The following is a 24,250-nucleotide window of genomic DNA, read 5'->3' on the forward strand; positions in this document are numbered from 1 at the left end:
ACAGAACTGCAATTCAGTTCAGTTCTGCAATTCAGAACTGCAATTACTCACCATGAACTGGCAGAATCCTTTTTCTCCTTTTAACGAGTCCGATGAGCCCGACGTAAATGACATACTGCTTTCCTGGGAAGAGGCCCAGATTCCCGCCATTTGCGTGAAGAGAAGACGGAGAAAAATGGGCTGGAGGGCAGGCTGCAAATGCACTTAAATGAACTTTTTGTGAATGCACTTGTAGAAACTTTCAAAGTTCTTGTAGTTTTCCAGATTGACTGACCTTCATGTCTTAAAGTAATGATGGACTGTTTCTCTTTGCTTATTTGAGCTGTTCTTGCCACCCCTACCATGTCCCGACACAACTGATTGGCTCAAATGCATTAAGAAGGAATGAAATGCCACAAATTAACTTTTAACAAGGCACACCTGTTAATTGAAATGTGTTCCAGCTGGCTACCTCATGTAGCTGCTTGAGAGAATGCCAAGTGTGCAAAGCTGTCATCAAGGCAAAGGGTTGCTACTTTGAAAAATCTCAAATATAAAATATATTTTGATTTGTTTAACACTTTTTTGGTTACTGTTTCCATATGTGTTATTTCATAGTGTTGATGTCTCCACTTTTATTCTACGATGTAGAAAATAATACAAATAAAGAAAAACCCTTGAAAGAGTAGGTGTGTCCAAACTTTTGACTGGTACTGTATATATATGATTTTTTCTACGCTTGGAAAGAAACAGCACACTTTGTGTGCACTGCCAGTAATACTGTATACCCCAGTATGGTACGTTATGAAATCTGGACACTGCCCAACCCTGACACACACAGACACACACACACAAACAATATCCCTCTCCCTCTTTCTAGTTCTCTCTGTTAGCAGCCTTGCATCTCAATTCTAATACCAGCACTCTGAGTCTTGCTCTCACTATTTAACGCTCTCTCTTCTCTCTCTCTCTCTACTTCTCTCTCCTTCTTACTCTGTCTCGGCAGGTGATGCAGATTTGTCTGACCTGTTAATCTTACTTTGAGACAGTGCTTCACCCTCCCTTGGCCCTGCTTTCAAGAGGCAGGCAGCAGAGAAGAGTGTAGGTTTAATTGAACTGCTGTGGATTACATCAATAAGATTGCTTTTAATCCTTCTCAGAGCAGCGCAGTCTCTCCGTTGTCCCTGGGTTTGTTATGTTCTACATAATTAGCTTTGTTGAGAGAGGCTGGGAAGCCATCTGGAAAGTATTGGGGCTTGAGCTACACTTTAATTCTACTCTCTGTGTTTGACTGTACACTACATGAAAGGTTTCTTTCTGAAGAAAGAGTTATTTTGACGGTTCTTTGTTGGGTGAAAACATTCTGTACTTGGAAGTAAAAAGGTTTTTCTTACAGGGGCCAAGATGAAAATATGCCCGTGTTGATGTCACGTGGGAGTGGTGTGTACCTCTGTGGGGTTGGGGGCTGGTTTTTGCACAGTTGTGTGTACTTCTGTCTTTGTGTGTTTCTGTGAGTGTTTGCTAAGTGTCCCTCCTTCCGTGTTGTTGTAGATGTTCAAGAGGAAAGTGATGGTGCTTGGGGAGAAGCTGCTACCGGCCTTCAACACACCAACGGGTATCCCACGTGGAGTCATCAACCTGGGCAGGTGAGCCTAGTTACCAGTCCCCATGACTCCCTAGCTACAATATCCTATTATAAACACATACTGTATCAGACCTTACCAAAACATTTAGCTGGATTACATTGCATTAAGAAGGTGGTGCATATTTTATACCTCTGTTTGAAATGTTTGACATTTGCGGCCTCGTCTTGGAGCCACAAATAAAATAACGTGTTCAAACTCTGACCTGTGCGATTTTACCGGGATACCCATATTTTTTTTTTTTTTTTTTTACCTTTATTTAACCAGGCAAGTCAGTTAAGAACAAATTCTTATTTTCAATGACGGCCTGGGAACAGTGGGTTAACTGCCTGTTCAGGGGCAGAACGACAGATTTGTACCTTGTCAGCTCGGGGGTTTGAACTCACAACCTTCCGGTTACTAGTCCAACGCTCTAACCACTAGGCTACCCTGCCGCCCCATATGCAAGACACCCCACACCCTACATAGTTAAGATACTGTTGTTACGGATCCCTCCGGAGCTTTCATCATGCCCACCTGTCCCCTATTGTAATGGGTGCGTGTTGGTGGCAGGTGCAGGAGAACGAACTTGGTATAAACAGAGTCGTTTAATAAAACTCACAAAAACTCCAAAACCAAAATAAACAACAATAATAAGATGGGTACAAAACCTGCCGCGCTCCAACACATACTAGCACAAAACATACAATCACACAATCTCCGACAAGGACATGAGGGGAAACAGAGGGTTAAATACACAACATGTAATGAATGGGATTGGAACCAGGTGTGAAGGAAGACAAGACAAAAGCAATAGAAAATGAAAAATGAATCAGTGATGGCTAGAAGATCGGTGACGTCGACCGCCGAACACCGACCGAACAAGGAGAGGGACCGACTTCGGCGGAAGTCGTGACACCTATTTCCACTGATTTAGTATTTGTATATACAGTATGTGCCCTTTGGTTTCCATGGTCTTGTCGATTATTGTTACTATGTCCGTTGGTTCTTGTGAGTACCTGTGCTGTGTGTTTTTGGGCTTTCGTGTCCTTGTGGACTGCGCAGATGATTGCGGGTCTCGTCCTGTGCGTTATTGTGTGTGTGTGTATTTATTCGAGGTACTCCTCACTCTTTTGTTTGGGTTCCAACCCTGTGTTTTTCTTACGTCTTTGTTTGGTCTTCATCCCGAGCCCTTACACGGCAACCCGTAATTTGGGGTATAATAAAAATAACTATTCCGCGTTCCTGCGCCTGTCTCCCGAATCATTAATGCCAGCGTGACAACTGTAGACTTTTTTATTTTTTTTTATTCTAAAAAGACATCTCTCTGGCACCTCTGCCTGCAACCTGCTTCCAATTAACCCGCCTGTCTAAGCAGACAGTTGCTGGCAAATTGAATTAACTGATTCTAGAGCTAATTCCAGTTAGATGGGCAGGGAGGAATGATTCTCCCCCATTTATAAATTATAGCCACATAAGTAAAGGAACTTATACAGTATGTACAGAAACTACACAAACGCACACACAAACAGCAAGGGATTTCATTATAGCTCAGAGAGAAACAATGTTGCCCCATAATGTAGTACACTGATGTACTAGATCTTTAATGTCCTCAAACGCACACACACACAAACAACAAGGGAATTCAGTACAGCACAATTAATATGTTGCCTATGGGCCGACTTGAAAGTCTTAGAAGTATATGTAGCATGTCCCATGTGGTCTTTCATACAGTATATCGGGACTACTTATAGAATACTGCATGTGGTCTTTCATACAGTATATCGGGACTACTTATAGAATACTGCATGTGGTCTTTTATACAGTATATCGGGACTACTTATAGAATACTGCATGTGGTCTTTCATACAGTATATCGGGACTACTTATAGAATACTGCATGTGGTCTATCATACAGTATATCGGGAATACTTATAGAATACTGCATGTGGTCTTTCATACAGTATATCGGGACTACTTATAGAATACTGCATGTGGTCTATCATACAGTATATCGGGAATACTTATAGAATACTGCATGTGGTCTTTCATACAGTATATCGGGACTACTTATAGAATACTGCATGTGGTCTATCATACAGTATATCGGGACTACTTATAGAATACTGCATGTGGTCTATCATACAGTATATCGGGACTACTTATAGAATACTGCATGTGGTCTTTCATACAGTATATCGGGACTACTTATAGAATACTGCATGTGGTCTATCATACAGTATATCGGGAATACTTATAGAATACTGCATGTGGTCTTTCATACAGTATATCGGGACTACTTATAGAATACTGCATGTGGTCTATCATACAGTATATCGGGAATACTTATAGAATACTGCATGTGGTCTTTCATACAGTATATCGGGACTACTTATAGAATACTGCATGTGGTCTATCATACAGTATATCGGGACTACTTATAGAATACTGCATGTGGTCTATCATACAGTATATCGGGACTACTTATAGAATACTGCATGTGGTCTTTCATACAGTATATCGGGACTACTTATAGAATACTGCATGTGCTCCCAAAAGGCCTCAACACATTGAAGAACCTAGAGCTAAATGCTTTGTAGTTAGCGATGCGAACACATTCATACAAGGAGCATAATGAATAATGCATAGAGAAAGCATTGAACATTTGTTTGCAAGTTACTGAATGCAAAAGCTGATAATTACTTTTGCAAGTTTCCTAACGTGTGCAATGTATCAATTTACAGTGCCATCATAAAGTATTCACAACCCTTGACTTTTTCCACATTTTGTTGTGTTACAGCCTGAATTTAAAACGGATTCAATTGAAATTGTTTGTCCCTGGCCTACACACAATATCCCATAATGTCAAAGTGGAAGACTAAATAACTTAAGGAGTCAAATTTGCTTAACATGTCACATAATACGTTGCATGAACTCACTCTGTGTGCAATAATAGTGTTTGACATGATTTTTGAATGACTACCTCATCTCTGTACCACACACATACAATTATCAATGAGGTCCTTAAGTCAGGCAGGGCATTTCAAACACAAATTTAACCACAAAGACCAGGGATGTTTTCCAATGCCTCGCAAAGAAGGGCACCTATTGGTAGATGAAAAAAACAAAAAAACATTGACTATCCCTTTAAGCATGGCAAAGTTATTAATGACACTTTGGATGGTGTGTCAATACACCCAGTCACTGCAAAGTTACAGGCGTCCTTCCTAACTCAGTTGCCGGAGAGGAAGGAAACCACTCAGTGATTTGACCATGAGGCCAATAGTGACTTTAAAAAAGTTAGAGTTTAATGGCTGTGATAGTAGTTAACCGAGGCTGGATCAACAACGTTGTTACTCCATAAAACTAACCTAAATGACAGAGTGAAAATAAGGAAGCCTGTACAGAATATAAATATTCCAAACCATGCATCCTGTTTGCAATAAGCCGCTAAAGCCATTCACTCTTAATCGACGGGCCCTGATGTTACTTTAGCTTGAGCAGCTAATGATGGAGCCCCAAACTAATACGAAGCGTATTCATCGGGACTACATCTCTCTCTTTGCTTCACTCCCTCTATAGTTTCTCTTTTTATTTCCATCCTCCACTAATATGTTCCGTTCCATTCATCCCTTTATCACTTTCTATTAATGTAGGATTAGGTCATGTACTATAATGTATTGTAATGACATTCCATCTCACCTCCTCTGATTAGGTTAGTCATCGTGTCGTCGTAATTTAGACATGGACATACTGCTATTCTGAGGCGGCTGCGAATGTCATCCTCACAGTGCACTACTTTCATAGCGAAATAAGACGGAAGGATATGGGTTGCATCCGAAACCGCACCTCATTCTCTATATAGTGTCCTATTCACTATAGTGTACTGCTTTGACCAGAGCCCTTATGGGCCCTGGTCAAAATGATTGCACTATATAGGAACTAGGGTGCCATTTTGGAGGCAGACACGGTTTATTGGTGACCCTGGTTGACTCCAGACTTGGTTGGTGCTCTTGCTTGAGTCTCTAAGATGACCTTAATGCTTTCCTCGCCTCTGCAGAGGTAGACTGGTTATTGATCCACAGAGGGTGGTAAAGCCTCCCACTCTGATCCACAGACAAATGATGCGGTGCATCAGCTAGCATCTGGGTTGGTGCCCAAGAGGGACAAACAGATCCAGGCCTGCTTAATCTTTATACTGCGCCCTAAATGGCACCCTATTCACTATATAGTGGATGCCTTTTGACCAGGGCCCAGATGGCTTTGGTCAATAAGTAGTGCACTATGTTTTAAATAGGGTGCCATTTGGGATGGCCCTTAGTTTCTGTACTTTCTTCAGCACCAAAATGCACCATTCTGGAGAGTGACAATTGTAATATATGTCTCCTCGGCTCAGTGCCCTCTGAAAAGCAAGAAAGAAACAAATGATGTGCCGTTGCTCTGGGATATAAAGGAAAACGCATTTTGGAGATATTGTAGGTGTTGGTGCACTAGAATCGTATAAAGCTTTGGCTCCAAGACACTAAGTTGCCTCAAAGACAAACCAGGGAACTGCTGAAAGTGACAACACACTGAGGTGAAATTTAATGTTTTTCATTACTGACACTGGTGTTGTTTGTGTATCTGTATAATAAGGACAACGTGTAATTGTAGCATCACATCAAGTTGCAATACTGTTTATTTGCTCATTATTACAATCTAATGAAAAGTTTGCAGAACATCATGATTTAAAAAAAATGCTAGCATGGATTTATTGTCTTGAGTGTGAACCAGTGTGTAACGGTGTGTGTTGACTGTGGTCCTCTCTTGGCGTGGTATGTGCTGTGACACCTGTAATGTCCAGAGTGTGTAACAGTGTGCCAAGTGTGGTCCTCAATTGTCACGGCATGGTTTCTGTTCCTAGTGTGTATAACAGTGTGTGTTGACTGTGGTCCTCACTTCTCACGGCATGGTTTCTGTTCCTAGTGTGTATAACAGTGTGTGTTGACTGTGGTCCTCACTTGTCGCGGTATGGTTTCTGTTGCAGTGGCACCAGTTGGAGCTGGGGCTGGGCGTCAGCCGGGAGCAGTATCCTGGCGGAGTTTGGAACCCTGCACCTGGAGTTTGTCCACCTATCAGAGCTCTCCAACAATGGCATCTACACAGAGAAGGTATGTACTACAGTACCCACAATACTGTGAGTGACTTGGGTCGCACAAATCCGGAAGCTTTCCCAGTTAGGATCGTTCAACAGGAATTTCTCAAAAACCGGGGAACTTTGGGGACGTTTTTGCAATTCTGCAACCCCGTGTGTGACTTGTCTGCGACAGAATCTCAGATGTTACTTGGTAAAACATGTTAAACCGTGAGCATCGTATGCTTCTCAGTGCATGGCTCTATGCCATTATCCATGTGTGTTTTTCTTGCTGCAGCCCATACTATTCTTGTCACAAACTTCAAAATGAGCGGACCAAGGCATTGAGTTCCACATCTTTTTAATACAAAGTGAAACTAGAAACCAAAACTTACAAAGAACGTGACGTCATAGTTCCCAAGCACAACAACACAGACAATATCCCACAAAGCCTCTTAATTGGGAACCATACAAAACCACCAACATAGAAATACACATTCTAGAACACCCTGACCTAAACCACTATAGAGAATCCAAGTGCTCTCTATGGTCAGGGCGTGACAATTCTTAAGAACTTCACTTTCGATTCATTTAATGGGTATTTGTGAATGTTTTTAATGGGAATACTGAACATAATGTAAACTTTCATTGGACGATAGCTTTTCCTTTCTAATTTGGCTGTAAGTGTCAACTTCAGCTTACAAGGACATTTAAATCAATTTAGAAGCATATGTGATGCCAAAGTTGAAATCCTCTCTACAGTTATTTTTTCGTTCAGAGCTAATGCCTTTTTTACTGTATGGTGTTGCAGGTTATGAATATCCGAAAGCTGTTGAACAAAATCGAGAAGCCTCACGGTCTCTATCCTAACTTCTTGAGTCCCGTCAGTGGCAACTGGGTCCAACGTGAGTACTGGCCTCCACTGAAGGAGATACAAACGATTCTATTATTATCATGGAAGATAAGGGCACTGACCAGCCACACTAGTAGACTGGAATTTCTACTAGACAGCCTGAGTGGCATTCTACTAGCCAAAGGTACAAAATCTGTGCCATGCGATATTTGGCGAGACAACATTTCACTCCACATTTTCTACTAGCCTGGTCTAAAAAAGTGCTATCTGGCTAGTGGGCTAGCTTAATTTACTTCACCACACTTCACTTACTGTATCCACAGGAAAGCGTTTGACAAGCACCACCTTTGTAATTGTAGTGCAGCAGTAACGAACGTCTCTGGTTAAACCCAGTCAAAGGCAATTCTGATACTTTTTTTTTGATACTGTACAGGAACACTATAATTCCACGTTATTACACTCTAGTCGTCCATGAACCTGATCTTCTGATTTTCTACACAGTCCTCCGACCTTGCAGGAGCGCTCCTATTTAAATCCTTTGGAGCATCCTTGTCATCCATCCATCCCCTTTTCTTCCTTTTTCTTTCTTTCACTATCAATGTCAGTCTCAAGCAGGGATGTAAAATCGCCTTGCTCTGGGTTATTAAAATGATAATGAATCCAATTACCTCGGGGAATTGAATCTTTTCAGATTCAACTGAAAGGCAGAGGAATGGGAGATGCCTGAGACGGCATCTGAAGATGTGGGCCTGAAAGTCCTAATCTGGCTGATTATGGGGCTAATTGTTGTTGCGGGTGAATGATTAATGAAGCAGGTAGATAAGGAGGAGAGGAAGGAGAGGGACTGTGGGTGTTTAGCCCGGCCTGTGTTTTTGTCAGCATGGGCACAATGGGCACAGAGCAGAAACTATGAACTCACACACACATCTCCCCCAGTCTCTGCTGTTCTGTTGTCAAGGGCTAACAGAACGCTGCGTGATAACCTTTCACAGCGTGTAAGGGGTGGGTGGGTGGGTGTGCGTGCATGGATGTGTGTGTAGATGTGTGAGCGCACAAAAAACGTCTCCAACCCAGTATCTTATCCAGAGTTGTTAAATTAGCATGAAATTGAGTGGGAGGAAAAATAAACAACAATCACAAGTGTATTCATATCTGAAGTTGTACCAACCAATTCAAATTTTATTTCAATTAAAACCACAACTGTGTGGGTACGTGATAAAGCCAGCCATAATGACATTGTTATTTTCTGTGCTAAGGTTACTCAGAGTATGAATCCACAAGTCAGTCAGTCTGCCATACCCCACAAGAGATTCCCACGTACACTCTGATTCTATTTGACTCGTTGGTTATTGGGTTTAGTAAACCCAAGGTCGCCTGCCTGTGGAGACTACAGAATAATGTTAGTGAAAAAGACCCTCCCCTGTGTGGGAAATAACGTCAGATTTCTCTCTCTCTTTCCTCTCCCAGATCACGTTTCCATTGGCGGCCTGGGGGATAGCTTCTACGAGTATCTGATCAAATCATATCTGATGTCAGACAAGACGGACGAGGAGGCTAAGAAGATGTACTACAGTGCTCTGGAGGTAGGAGGCATCCCATAGAGCACGCAGAGAGGGAGCTGCCGCTGCCGTCAGCAAGCACTGTAGGGGACGGATATATGCAACATGGAAGGATATGTGGACGGAAGGAAAGGAGGACTGGGGTCTGTTATCGCTGTAGTTCTAGAATTCAGCGGACTTTTACAGCATATCATAACGAGTATCGGCAACCTGGGTGGCACAAACACACACGCGACACACACGTGTGTGTGTAAATGTGCGCACAGAGTCACAAACGTACGGTCAAACGCATACGTGAGCAAACACTCTCATACACGCAAGCATGCACATGCACATGCAAATATGGCACCCCTACACGCACGCACACGCTCACTCACACACCACACATACACCCTCACAAACATGGCACGACACACACAACCTCCTCCACACACATACACCTAATCCCTCAGCCATCAATTAGCACAATATCTTCTCCTTAAATACCATTGACGCTCGTCTTTTAGGCTGATGAGACTATTTGCTCATTGGAGGGTCAAGCCAGAGGCAAATACATGAATTATAGACAATCTCTCTCCTGTGGCCTGGTATTTAACATAGTTATAGTTTTCTGGTATCACACCATAGCCACACTGTTTGTGTTTGTATAGTGCTCTCAAGCATAGCTAGTACAGTATTCATTTGCATTAGTATTCAAATAATGGATTAGCTTTCAAATGATACTAATTAATAGATACAAAGTGAACGTCCCCTTAGATGCTAATTAAGACACTGTGTGAAATGCCACACATTTCAATTAATCCCAACAACATGGTAACGGCAGACAACACCTAATTAGAAACTTCTCGCCATATCTGCCCGTAAGGAATGCAGTCATGGGAAAACATGGATTACAGTAGCATTCATATCATTATGAACACCTATTTCCATGACATAGACTGACCAGGTCAATCCAGGTGAAAGCTATGATCCCATATTGATGTCACTTAAATCCACTTCAATCAGTGCAGCTGAAGGGGAGGAGACTGGTTAAAGAAGGATGTTTAAGCCTTGAGACAATTGAAAAATGGATTGTGTATGTGTGTCATTCAGAGAGGGTGAACGTTCAAGACAGAAGATTTAAGTGTCTCTGAATAGGGTATGGTAGTAGGTGGCAGGTGCACCGGTTTGAGTTTGTCAAGAACTGCAATGCTGCTGGGTTGTTCATGCTCAACAGTTTCCCGTGTGTATCAAGAATGGTATCACCCGAAGTACATCCAGCCAACTTGACACAACTGTGGGAAGCATTGGAGTCGACATGGGCCAGCATCCCAGTGGAACGTTTTTGACACATTGTATGGTCCATGCCTCGATGAATTGAGGCTGTTCTCAGGGCAAAAGGGAGTGCAACTCAATATTAGGTAGGTGTTCCTAATGTTTTGTACACTCAGTGTATACTAGAGTACTGGGAAGTTTATGTTTTAATGAGCAGTGTCAAATCTGGGGGTAAGATTTCATAGAAATGCTTGCTAGGTTTTAGGATCGTCGGTTTGATTCCCGCAGGGGCCACCCATAAGAATGACAATGGAAGGGATCGATGTCTTATGCGCTAGAAGCAAGATGAACTTGTTTCAGCTATCTAGGCAGTGGATTGGCCATTTCATAAAAGTTTATGCTATGCATTGCATTCTTATATCCAAACACATAACGAGCAAGAGAAAGAGTGAGAAAAATGAGTCATTGGGTATTGATCTCCTGAGATGCCTTACTCTGTTTCCTAACTTTCCAAAGAAAGGCAAACTCTGGCAGGAGAGATTGCACCAGGGAGAGAGAGAGAAACTTCAATAGATTTCCTCTTAAAGTCTCCCTCTTTCCCTATTCTCTCTCTCTGCTTCCTCGCTCTCCACATCTGTTTCACACACACTCTCTCTCTCTCTCTCTCCCTCTCTCTGTCCATCCCTCTATCTCTCCTTTGTTTCCACCAGATTTCCACCTCTCTCTCTCTCTCTCTCTCGCTCCTGGAGTCAGAATAGAATGTCAAGGAGGCTTGACGTCAATTTGCCACAGACCTGTCCATGTGTTATGGGCTGTATAACTAATTCCACATATAAATGCAGACACACATACCAATATGGACATGTTGTTCACAATGGCCATGTGAATAGATAGTATGTCTACAAAACATGCATCCACAGAGCATTGTGGATAGAAGAAGCCATACAAAAACTTGGGCACACACAAATTGAAGCAGCTGCCATTCCCAGCACTGCCATGACACCTGTGCTGTAGATACAAATGTATTCCAGACCTTCCTATTGCTTCTCCAGTATCTCTTCTTAGATCAGACATTAAATTGAAAAACAATAGCAGTCTTTTTTTCATTTTTTTTTTCAGTGTTTCCCCATGTTGGATTCTTGGTAAACTTTGAACATTGCTATACTAGAGACATGATAGATCAGAGGTAATACTATAGTATCTGAGGGATCATTGAGAATGGTTGCTACATCAGAAATTAGTGGTTATGTGTAGGAGTCAGATGGCTTTGGGAAAGTGGAAAGGGAGACGGGTGGAGATCTTGGAACCTAACAATGTCACTGAGAGAGAGAGAGGGTAATGTATAACGTTTACATTTTCTCAGGATATGTTATTGTTAGCCATCAGGGATCCTCTGGGAGGAGAAGAGACACAGTCTGGTATCAATCACCATGACAGCCTTGAGTTGGGGAGGAGTGAGCACTTTGGGGTAGAGGTCAGGTCAGATGAAGTGAGGAAGAACAGATATCACTAAGGTTCTGTATAGCAACAGAGATACATTGGCTGTTCAGATGTGGAGGAGGGGACTCGGAGGAAGGGTTAAATATCAGTGCTTGTGTGAAATGTTGTTTGTCTGAGTTACAGCTGTGTCGACCCTTTGGGAAGAATTAAACTTGGCTAAGCTTCTCTAGTGTCCATGAGTTATTTACTCTGAAAACAAGAACCTAACACCCATCTCAGTTTCAGAGGAACAGAAGCATTCAGAACCCACAGATTTGAAATCGTACATATAGAATACTAGAAAAACAAGCCTGGATTCAATTTCTAAGGTAGAAAAGCTGTGTTCTACTGTATGTGAATGGAGGTGTTCCTGTGTTGTTGCCCGCCCCCCCCCCCCGCAGTCTAGTGTAAAAGCTAACCATGTTTCCCCATCACAGTTCCAGCAGGATGCAGAGCAACACAGAGTTGAAAAAAATGCTTTAGTGTGCAGCCAGTTAATATAGATTTAGCTGTGTCTCACCCATTTATAAATGTCAATCCCCCCCCCCCTAGGCTATCGAGGCTAACCTGGTGCAGAAGTCCCCTGGCGGGCTGACCTACATGGCGGAGTGGAGGGGGGGCATCCTGGACCACAAGATGGGCCACCTGGCCTGCTTCTCCGGGGGCATGGTGGTGATCGGAGCGGACGACGGCGCTCCAGAGAAGAGACAGCACTACCTGGACCTGGCTGCAGAGATTACGCACACCTGCCATGAGAGCTACAGTAGATCTGGTGAGGAGGACTGGGAAGGCATTGAGTTTAGGACATCTGTGTGACCAAGGACAGGTATGAGTTGAGTATTTAAGGATATTGGATATCCAATGTCTGGATGCTGCTCTGGGTATTCAGAGCAATTGTAGCTCTTCCTGTTATCGTGCAGGACATTACCAAGTCATTAAAATTCCATTGCTGTTAGACTATCTTGTTAAGTGAAGAAATGTGGTGACCCCCCCCCCCCCCCCCCAAAAAAAAAAGAAAAAAATAGACAGATTGAGTCATAGTATGTTTTTGTACATAGAAGGTTCTCTTTGGTAAAATAGGTAAATTGGTCATCAAAAAGAATGGAGGATCAAGTCACTCTTCATATAATTAATTAAAATGCCTTTATTTGTATGCCATGTTCAGTGGAGACAAAGATTAAAAACTCTGAAGTGTTTCGGCTGCATGGCCTTTGTCAGGGAGAGGTGGAGTCATAATGGACATAAAACAATCTGCAGCCAATTTACATTTCATTTCCCCCTGAATAAACCAGAGAATCACTCCTAGCTGGAAGCTACACCTCAAAAGCTGGATGTAAGGCTTAATAGGGAGCTGCAGAACCTCATGTCTCTGGTGTGAGGAATGAAAATTATTCAAAATTATTCTTTGTCATCTTTCAGCATTTCAATGTGCACTCATGCTGTCCTACCAGACCTCTTTTAAAAGCAGTACTCCTTTGAAAGCAGTCAGTGGTGATTCAGAATGGAGAGAAATACCAAGATGTCTGTCATTTGTAGAATAAAAAGAGAATGAGAGTCTGACACCACAGGCAAATGATTTGTAGTACAACTCAACCTGGAGAGGGCGAAAATCAAACAAGACCAAGATCCTCAAGTCTTGATGAGATTCCACACACACAGTAAAATCACAAGAGTTAATTTTACAGTATTTTTTGGTTTATATGGTCCCAAACCCAATTTGTGTTAAATCCATTCTGATCATGGTGTTCATATGAACGACACCAAATGGAGTAAATATCAAACTCAAAAGAGTTGCATAAATTGTACTCCAATTGCCATTTTACATTTTTCTGTATTGCTTTTAATCAACTTCCTTGCCGTTTTACATTTTTCCGTATTGCTTTTAATCAACTTCCTTGCCGTTTTACATTTTTCTGTATTGCTTTTAATCAACTTCCTTGCCGTTTTAAATTTTTCCGTATTGCTTTTAATCAACTTCCTTGACATTTTTTTGGGCCCTGACACTTCACGGAAATATATTCTTCGGAATCAATTTTGAGTGTTTCCACCACAGGGTGAGCAGACTGGTTTCATCCTGAAAATACAGCTAATGTGACTCATCGCATAACAGGTTTCTCGATATACTTAGAAGACGTTTGATCTCCTCACCCAAAAGGCGCCGCCTCCTTTTTATTGCCATCCTCTGCTTTTTTTTTTTCATTTTTCATTCTTCTTTTTTTCACTTCTCATTAGAGGGCTACTCAATATTTCACTTCAGAGCCTCTTAGCTTCTGTTGGATTGGATGCCTTTGGAGTGAGAAAGGAGGTTAAAAGGGTTTCTCCTTCTGCCGCTCCTCTCTGAGTCTGGATCTGTGCCATCAACACAACAGGGCCGGCTGGCCCCCCGTCTTCTAGCCAAGACAAGGCAGGCCAGGCAGCATTGGGGCTATCGATTCAGACATGAGAGAAAATGTCTGAAAGTTTTCCATCATTGGCTAATGTGCCTCGCTGTTGGGGAGGAGATGAAGGTTGGATCGGAGTTGATGTATAGAAACATAAAACGGTCAATAGTTCAAAAGACAGATGGGCTCTCTGTTCTCAAAAAGAAGAAAGAAAGTTGGAGTCGGTCGTGTGTGCTGGAATAGAAAGGAGATGATGTCAAGGAGGGAAATGCCACCACTGCCATTGTTGCTCTCATTCCTCTCCTGCCAGATGGGATGTTGTGACTACAGTGAGAAAGTCCAAAAATGGATGTAGCAACTAGGAATTGCCCCTTTAACAGGCAAGTGACCTTCATACGGCAGAACTATGTCCCCATTTGAACGTGATCCATCGTCCTGTCAGAACATTATTTTTATTCTGTCCCGCAAAATGGTCACCCGAATTCCACCAGTGGAAGTTTTGCTACTGCAACATGTGCCACCATCTTTTCGCATGTGAGGGGAATAACATTATTTCAACACCACGTGTGAACTTGCAATTCCACATGTGAAATATAACTGCATATCCGATATTCGCAAACTGCAATTCACATGTAAGGTGAAAGCATGTTATTCTCCTCATGTGAAAAGATGGTGTTAACATGTGAAATATAATTTCACGTGAAATTTAAGCTTAACATGTGCGTGTGATTTCACATGTGAAAATGCGAATGTGAAGCGTTTTTTTTTTTGACCTGGCAAATATCCCACTAGGGTTTGGGGAAAAAACACAATATGTAAAACATGCGTCATGTAACGTACGTAGTAATACACACACATCCTGATTGCGGTTCAAAATGTGAAATGTTGCCATGCCAATGGTCTTACCCTGAATTTACCCAGAATAGCAACTATTGTGCTACTGTTGATGGGAATCCTGTTCACATGCTGTCGCTATGGCCTTCCAGAGTGGCAGCCGGCTAACAGAGAGAGAATGTGTAGACCATCTGGATTACAAGACCAACTGGGGAACAGGTCTATATTGTGGAGCTCATTTTCCATGACTTTTTTGAGCGTAATGTTGGATTCGTGACTGTGTGCCAGGGATATATTATTTATAATGCGTTGCTAATTCACCCACAGCTATATTGTTCGTTTACATTTTTTTGCAGTACCTCAGAAGACTGATTGAACAAACGATTAACTTAAATATAAATTGACTCAAATAAAATTCCTCATCTCTCATGTTTTTGTTTTAAGTGCGTCATTTAATTTAATCTGTTCACTCTGTGTCTCTCGAATCTCCCTTTAGCTACGAAATTAGGGCCCGAGGCATTCCGATTCGACGGCGGGGCAGAAGCCACGGCGACCAGACTGAGTGACAGATACTACATCCTGCGGCCGGAGGTCATCGAGAGCTACATGTACATGTGGAGGTTGACCCATGACCCCAAGTACCGGGAGTGGGGCTGGGAGGCAGTGGAGGTGAGTCACACAGACGTTAACGTTGCACAGTCTTCATGATGCAGCCATAATGTCACTAAAGTAATGACTTGTAACTCTGGTACTTTATCTCCAAAATATCTTCTGGTTTTATTTGTTACGTTTTGTTGAGCAATGAGTTTAAACTGAGTGGAGATCTGGTGCTTATCATTAAAGTGCATTTAACAAGGATGTTTAAAAGAACAATAAAACAGTGATTCTAGAATGTGCTCTTGAAATATGATTTAAAAACACATTCAGGTGTCGGATCTTAACGGGATCACTCGTGGCAGAGAATGTTCCTGCTGCATCAGGAAATTCAAAAACGAGTCCCTGAATTATAGCAGCTGTCCTTTCTCCATGTGGGGGGCAGTCGAGTCATTTGGACTTGGGCTTGCTGTCAAAATAATGTTCTCTCTCGCTCGCTTAAACGCTAGGCCTAGGTCCTATTACTGCAACATTCAAATGTACAAACATTTATCTGAAATGCAGCCATACACATCAACTGTCGTTTTATCATTTTATATAGCTTAATAACACAATATAAATATTGGTCTACACTAGTTTACATCATACAAGTTTCAAGTGGATCCAAAGGTAAAAATGTAGTTCAGTCGTGGCCTGAGGTGGTCTAGCTGTTAGGGCTGCTGCCTTCAGCGCGCACATATAGGCCTACCGTCTAGGTCTACCCCGCCTTTCTGGCACAAATACAGTTGAAGTCGGACTTTTACATACACCTTTAGACAAATACATTTAAACTCAGCTTTTCACAATTCCTGACATTTAATCCCAGTAAAAATGTCCCTGTCTTAGGTCAGTTAGGATCATCTCTTTATTTTAAGAATGTGAAATGTAAGAATAAAATGCGAAAGAATGATTGATTTCAGCTTTTATTTCTTTCATCACATTCCCAGTGGATCAGAAGTTTACATACACTCAATTAGTATTTGGTAGCATTGCATTCAAATTGTTTAACTTGGGTCAAACGTTTTGGGTAGCCTTCCACAAGCTTCCCACAATAATTCCTCCTGACAGAGCTGGTGTAACTGAGTCAGGTTTGTAGGCCAACTTGCTCAGAATTGCTTTTTCAGTTCTGCGCACATATTGTCCATAGGATTGAGGTCAGGGCTTTGTGATGGCCACTCCAATACCTTGACCTTGTTGTCCTTAAGCCATTTTGCCACAACTTTGGAAGTATGCTTGGGGTCATTGTCCATTTGGAAGACCCAATGCGACCAAGCTTTAACTTCCTGACTGATGTCTTGAGATGTTGCTTCAATATATCCACATAATTTTCCTTCTCATGATGCCATCTATTTTGTGAAGTGCACCAGTCCCTCCTGCAGCAAAGCACCCCCACAACATGACGCTGCCACCCCCATGCTTCACGGTTGGGATGGTGTTCTTCGGCTTGCAAGCCTCCCCCATTTTCCTCCAAACAAAACAATGGTCATTATGGCCAAACAGTTCTATTTTTGTTTCATCAGACCAGAGGACAATTCTCCAAAAAGTACAATCTTTGTCCCCATGTGCAGTTACAAACTGTAGTCTGGCTTTTTTTATGGCGGTTTTGGAGCAGTGGCTTATTCCTTGCTGAGCGGCCTTTCAGGTTATGTCAATATAGGACTCGTTTTACTGTGGATATAGATACTTTTGTACCTGTTTCCTCCAGCATCTTCACATTGTCCTGGGATTGATTTGCACTTTTCACACCAAAGTACGTTCATCTCTAGGAGACAGAGCGCGTCTCCTTCCTGAGCAGTATGATGGCTGCGTGGTCCCATGGTGTTTATATTTGCATATTATTGTTTGTACAGATGAACGTGGTACCTTCAGGCTTTTGGAAATTGCTCCCAAGGATGAACCAGACTCGTGGAGGTCTAATGTTATACTTCTGTGGTCTTGGCTGATTTTTTTTGATTTTCCCAAGATGTCAAGCAAAGAGGCACTGAGTTTGAAGGTAGGCCTTGAAATACATTCACAGGTACACCTCCAATTGACTCAAATGATGTCAATTAGCCTATCAGAAGCTTCTAAAGCCATGACATCATTTTCTGGAATTTTCCAAGTTGTTTAAAGAGACAGTCAACTTAGTGTATGTAAACTTCTGACGCACTGGAATTGTGATGCAGTGAATTATAAGTGAAATAATCTGTCTGTAAACAATTGTTGGAAAAATGACTTGTTTCATGCACAAAGTAGATCGTTTTGGCAAAAACAAGGAATTTGTGGAGTGGTTGAATAACGAGTTTTAATGACTCCAACCTAAGTGTATGTAAACTTCTGACTTCAACTGTAAATCAATCTCCCGATTGACTTGATTTATTTACACATGTCAAATATTATTCCAGGGATATTTTACCCCTGATCTTGATAAGAAATGACCATACCAGACACTTTAGGAGAACATGAATAGGAAACAAATAAAATAATAACAATAGGTTACACCAACAGTTTCTATTCATACAGTGTTGGGTAATTGCCATAGTAGAATTGTGATGGTAAATGATTAAATAGTTTATTTCGATTGCACAGAATGTTTGTCAAATAGATAAATCGCCCTTCTGTTCAAAAAGGACTAAGTTGTTCTGATTACAGTACCAACCGTGTGTGTTGAATTTAGTCAATCACTGAATTGACCAACTGAGCTAATTGATCAGTTCAGTGATTGACTAAATTCAACACACCTGGTCTTCCAGGTCGGTTAAATAAAAAAAACAGAATACACTGCGGCTCTCCAGGAATAGGGTTGCCTACCCCAAACTGTTAACCTTCGCGTTGTTTCGGTTTTAACCCTGTAACCCAGGGGTGTCCAACTCATTCCATGGAGGGCCTAGTGTCTGCAGGTTTGAGTTTTTTACTTTCAATTAAGCCCTAGACAACCAGGCGTGGGGAGTTCCTTACTAATTAGTGACCTTAATTCATCAATCAAGTACAAGTGAGGAGCGAAAACCCACAGACACTCGGCCCTCCGTGGAATGAGTTTGACACCTGTGCTGTAACCCTGTGCAATTCATCCTGTAAATGTGCAGAATTAATGCTTCAAAAAAATACATTCATCCATGAGTCAAAGGGTAGTGGGCCGGATTCGCAGCCATGCCGACTCTGCCATACAGTGGGGCAAAACAGTATTTAGTCAGCCACCAATTGTGCAAGTTCTCCCACTTAAAAAGATGAGAGAGGCCTGTAATTCTCATCATAGGGACACTTCAACTATGAGAAGAAAAAAAATCCAGAAAATCACATTGTAGGATTTTGAATGAATCCTTTTTTTGCCCCACTGTATGTGTGCCGGGGTTAGTGGCTGTAGGACCACATAGGCACTGAGAAAACCATCATTTATTATACCTGTTGCTTGCCTTCAACATGTAATAAAACAATAGATTTTTTTTTTACGGATTATCCTCCTGCAACAAAAGGGGTCAAATTAAGATCTGACATCTGTACTGGTCTCTGTCCATATGTATTCTCTCGCGGAACTAATGTACAGTAATAATATATAATTATATAATAATATATAATAATAACATATAATTGAACACGGTCAAGGCACTGCGATGCTACATCTGACAAGGCAGTGTGAGGGCAGAACTAGCCAGGCTGATTAGCATATTATTACCCCTTGACAAAGGCAGACTAATGCACCATAATTAACACAGACCCCCGTTCTTGCTGTTGGATCTGCACGAGAAGAAGCAAAGTGTAGGTTTTTGCCGACCTTTGTGCCCCATGATTAATGCATGTGTCAACCCTGTCAGTCTGATCACACAGGATGAATGCTACATCTATCATCCCAACCCCCGTTGCAACGGCGAAGGTGTCCTTTCTACAGCCACATTATTAGCTCTGCCCCCATTTACCACCTCGACCCCAACCTCTTGTTCTCACTCGTGCTGCTGGACGCCGTTGAATATGGTATAAGGTGCCCCAGACAAGACCTTAATACAAGTAGGCTTTGTGTTTGGTGTCGTATGAGGTGAATGTGCTGTGAGGTAAAAGAGGGTGTTTGAGTACATGGTACTAGGTTGACGCATCTCTCTCTGGTTCTCCATAAACAACCCATGTTCCCTTATTAGGGCCCTGTGACGCTACGTCTGACAAGGCTGACTTGAGGGCAGAACTAGCCAGGATGATTAGCACATGACCACCCCCTTGACAAACGCTCCCTTATTCGAGGTTGCCCAACTCCAGCACTTGAGAGCTGCAGTCCTACTACTGAAGCTTGATTTGATATGAATTGCAGTCATTACGTCGATAGGTAGGAAGATGCTGTCTGTGCCCATTGGCTGACTACTGTTATAATACATGTCCATTTTGACATGAACATCCCTCCTACCGCTCTTCTTTCTATTCTTCTCCCCAGGCTCTGGAGCAACACTGCAGAGTCGAAGCTGGTTTCTCTGGGATCCGAGACGTGTACGCCCAGACAGTCAGCCACGATAACATGCAACAAAGCTTTTTCCTCTCCGAGACACTCAAGTAAGTGTAACACGGCCAGTCAACGTCCCCCCCTACTGAGAATATACCAGCAAACACTTTGCTTTTTAGATGGTTACAGAGCTTATTTCCGCTAAGTGTAAATGGCATATACAGTTTCTGAGAAGTAGTATGAAGTAAATGGCATATACAGTTTCTGAGAAGTAGTATGAAGTAAATGGCATATACAGTTTCTGAGAAGTAGTATGAAGTAAATGGCATATACAGTTTCTGAGAAGTAGTATGAAGTAAATGGCATATACAGTTTCTGAGAAGTAGTATGAAGTAAATGGCATATACAGTTTCTGAGAAGTAGTATGAAGTAAATGGCATATACAGTTTCTGAGAAGTAGTATGAAGTAAATGGCATATACAGTTTCTGAGAAGTAGTATGAAGTAAATGGCATATACAGTTTCTGAGAAGTAGTATGAAGTAAATGGCATATACAGTTTCTGAGAAGTAGTATGAAGTAAATGGCATATACAGTTTAAAACCCCCTACGGTCAATCGAATTAGCATAATACAAAAATCCCCAGTTTATGCTAGAGATTTCATTTTGCATGGGCTGCGTCTCAATCCACCGATGTCGCCCTTCCGCATCTGCGGTGAAAGGTGGCAAAGCTAGAGAGGGGTTTGTCGGACCATGAGACATCCCGAAAAATCTGTCTTCTCACGAAAACGCCTGTAGTAGTTTGACCCCTCTATGGAAAGATGAGACGCTCACAAACATGTACATGTCGGTTGTTTCGCTCTAGGACGCCCACAAGCCTCACAAGAAAATAACAAAGAAAATCATTCCTAATCTTTCTTATATCTCTCAGATATAGGACAGACAGTTCAGAACAAACTTCTTTTAGAATTTTTTTTTGTTTGGGGGGGGGGGGGACGACTACTATCTGTTTGTTTGTCCATGTATGAAGCTGTTATTCAATGCATTTCTATGGGCTAATAGCAGTAAGGACAAATTCAATGTTTCATAAATTAATTGTTACCTTAAAGTAAAATAATTGATACCTTAAAGGATCCTAAAACTTCAAATCAAATAGATAAATGATCCTTGGTAACCCCCATCCCCCTGGCTTAGACTCTATAGGGTCTTAATGCATGAATCAGTTTTTTCTCATTAGCTTTGGTATACACTTTCCGCCCTATCGACGGTCCTGTCCATCGTGAGAACACTCACATTAGTCTTAAGATATTCACACAATATGTTGAGTGCACTCAAGCACAGTATCTTCATTTCGACATTTACAGACGAACCCTTTCAATGGTGTTTTTTGTTTTATCACGAAAGGAAAAGAAATTGAGGAATTCTGATTCAGCTGAAAGACTCCATCTTGCCCCCCTCTCAGACTCCGAGTTTGCGCTGGGCTGGTTAGGTGATGTGGACAATCCACATTGTGATGATGTAACAGACCTAATAGAGCCATGAGGAACTTGTGAGTGCCGTCTGGGCCCCCTTAGATAAAGAACCCTTAAAAACGTTGGGGGGGGGGATGAAACACACGCTTCTTTAAATAAAGGACACGCGTCACCTTGCGGTTGTTCATCATTTATTGTATTCGTCAATAATTCATTCAGTAGTCGTGAGACATTACTAAAGAGACTTGTTTTACGAAAGCAAAGAATGTCATGTCGTTACATCAGTAGTTCATCTATCATTGCCCAACCATGATTCAAACATGTTTTATTGGCTCATACAATAGCATTATAGCCATTATGTATTGGTTTAGATACCCGTAGTCTAGGAGAAAACTAGCCAGGGAATCCTTTATTCTAGCCGTTCGTTTCCCCCAGACACTGACGCTGTTTGTCCCTCTCAGGTATCTATACCTGCTCTTCTCTGACGATGACCTGCTTCCTCTGGAGGACTGGGTGTTCAACACGGAAGCTCACCCCCTGCCCGTCGTCCGCAAGAGCTGCCTACAGGGGGAGGGAGGGACACACGACAAGACAACCTCGGAGTAGCAGCCTGCTGTACAACCACTGCACAACTCACCTGCATACAGACACAGAGTAACACCTATTCTTACATCACATGCATACAAACGCACACACATAGACACACACATGACAACATTACACACAGCTAACACCACCACAACAAAATGCAGGGCCAGCGTCCCTTGGGCCCTGTCACAGACTTTCAATTCCTTTCCAGTAAAGGATCTTGTCGTATACGCTGTGATTGTATATCCTTGAGCCGGGCCGGGACTACTTCCTGCCGGCAATTACTTTCTGTGGACAATCAAGACGAACATGATTTTCATGAAAAGAGCACCTTTTTTCTTTCCTTCTTTCCTCTGTGAGGAAACCAAGAGTATCTTGCAGACCCAAATGTAATGGGAGGAGTGCTGTGTTATGGGCCATATTGTGAGAGAGAGAGAGAAAACCACTGAGCTTTTTCTTTAATCGATTGCGTTTTTTTTCTGGCTTTTTTCTCTGTCTCTTTGACCAAAGTTGTTCGTTCTTTTGTTCACCCTCTCATAATTCCCTAAACATATTCTTTTGTGGTGAGATTTGACCAATAGTAAGATGACGGACTAATATGGAGTGTTGAATGGTGTTGAATATCAAAATGTATAGACAATTGTGAACTGTAATACTCAAAATCCACCTTAGATGATTGTTTATTCAGAGTTTCTTTGCAGAAACAGGTTAAATGAATAATAACAGGCATGGGAAAAATTGAAAACGGAAGAGGTTGTTGGAGAGAGGGAGTGTCTCACATTTTTTCTTTATCATTTGTTTTGAGTACAATACTGGTGACATATTTTCATAAGGCCAAGTCTGTGTTGAATCCTCCTCACCGCCTTTCAGAGAGTAACTTCACATTGTGTGAGTCCTGTGACTTTAACACAAGTGTCAGTCCTGTTATTGTAACACTGTAACACAGGTTACTGTAGCACTGTAGAACGAGTGTCAGTCCTGTGACTGTAATACTATACAACGAATGTCAGTCCTGTGGCCAACATCGTAACACAAGTGTCAGTCATATTACTGCAACACTATAGAACGAGTGTCAGTCCTGTGACCAACATCGTAACACAAGTGTCAGTCATATTACTGCAACACTATACAACGAGTGTCAGTCATATTACTGCAACACTATAGAACGAGTGTCAGTCCTGTGACTAAGACACAAGTCTCAATCCTGTTACTGTAACACAAGCAGTCACAACCACCCAAGAGGCAATATCACCACAGCTAGTCCTAGTTGCCTAGTATGACTGGGCTCAAATATGCTTGCCAAAGTTAGCAGCCCTCATCGAGAGCTTCAGCTCTCTCAAATCCACAGTGGGGAAAGTTAGGCTTGAGGTTAAGGGTTTGCTAAAATGTACACCGTTGAGGGGAATGTGAATGGCGCTTTCCTATTTCATCCTTATTCGTATCATCACTGCTGTCCAATACAGTTGTGGAGAGAATGTGCTGTACATACCTGGATGAATGTAATGGACCCCTGTATTAGCTTATCTTCAGTTTATTTTGTGATTTATTTCACTTAATTACATAATTATTTTCATTTCTTTTTAATTTGCTTCCCTCAGGTGTTTCTGTAAAAGAGGAAAAATGTTTGACTTTAATTATAGTTCTGGTTGATATTAATTATTGTTATTACTTATCTTTCACTGTTGAATATTTTCAAATACTGATAAAAGACCTGTGCAACTTTGTACATTTAAAGCAACTTCATTCGCTTTGTCTGGATTTTTTGTTGTTGTCTGTCCCTAATATTACTGCTTACGGTTATTACTCTATGGAGTGTAAAATCTGTTTGACCTCTCACCTTCCAACACATTGACTAAGTGTATTTCCAGAATACACAACTGTCAACTTAACCTATTGATGTGGAAGACCTAAGAGCTTCGACATACTTCACATATGAAACCTCATCACGTATCTTTATCACCAATGCTGAAAATCTGCAAAGCTCCTAAGCTCTGCTTTCTGTAGCTTTGTGCTCCAGGTCTACCAATGCAACATTTCCCATACCTTAGCAACCAAGACTGTCAATATCAGACAAGATCACTCT

General features: G+C 41.9%; 1 protein-coding gene across 3 annotated transcripts in view; it reads left to right on the forward strand.

Annotated features, from left to right (window-relative positions):
* LOC139366426 (mannosyl-oligosaccharide 1,2-alpha-mannosidase IC-like) overlaps nt 1-23,905 on the forward strand; it is a 217,483-nt gene extending 193,578 nt beyond the window's left edge. For 2 of the 3 annotated variants that reach the window (XM_071103909.1, XM_071103917.1), the window contains exons 5-12: nt 1,531-1,625; nt 6,628-6,751; nt 7,526-7,619; nt 9,035-9,150; nt 12,412-12,631; nt 15,571-15,743; nt 20,104-20,219; nt 22,041-23,905. In XM_071103909.1, the coding sequence (XP_070960010.1) occupies nt 1,531-1,625; nt 6,628-6,751; nt 7,526-7,619; nt 9,035-9,150; nt 12,412-12,631; nt 15,571-15,743; nt 20,104-20,219; nt 22,041-22,185 (1,083 nt within the window). In that variant the 3' untranslated portion in view covers nt 22,186-23,905. Of the gene's footprint in view, nt 1-1,530; nt 1,626-6,623; nt 6,752-7,525; nt 7,620-9,034; nt 9,151-12,411; nt 12,632-15,570; nt 15,744-20,103; nt 20,220-22,040 lie in introns of all 3 variants that reach the window. The other variant, XM_071103903.1, reaches the window with a different exon arrangement.
* Nucleotides 23,906-24,250: the final 345 nt, after the last annotated feature.

This window comes from Oncorhynchus clarkii, chromosome 2, assembly GCF_045791955.1.
Source record: "Oncorhynchus clarkii lewisi isolate Uvic-CL-2024 chromosome 2, UVic_Ocla_1.0, whole genome shotgun sequence".
NCBI lineage: Eukaryota > Metazoa > Chordata > Actinopteri > Salmoniformes > Salmonidae > Oncorhynchus > Oncorhynchus clarkii.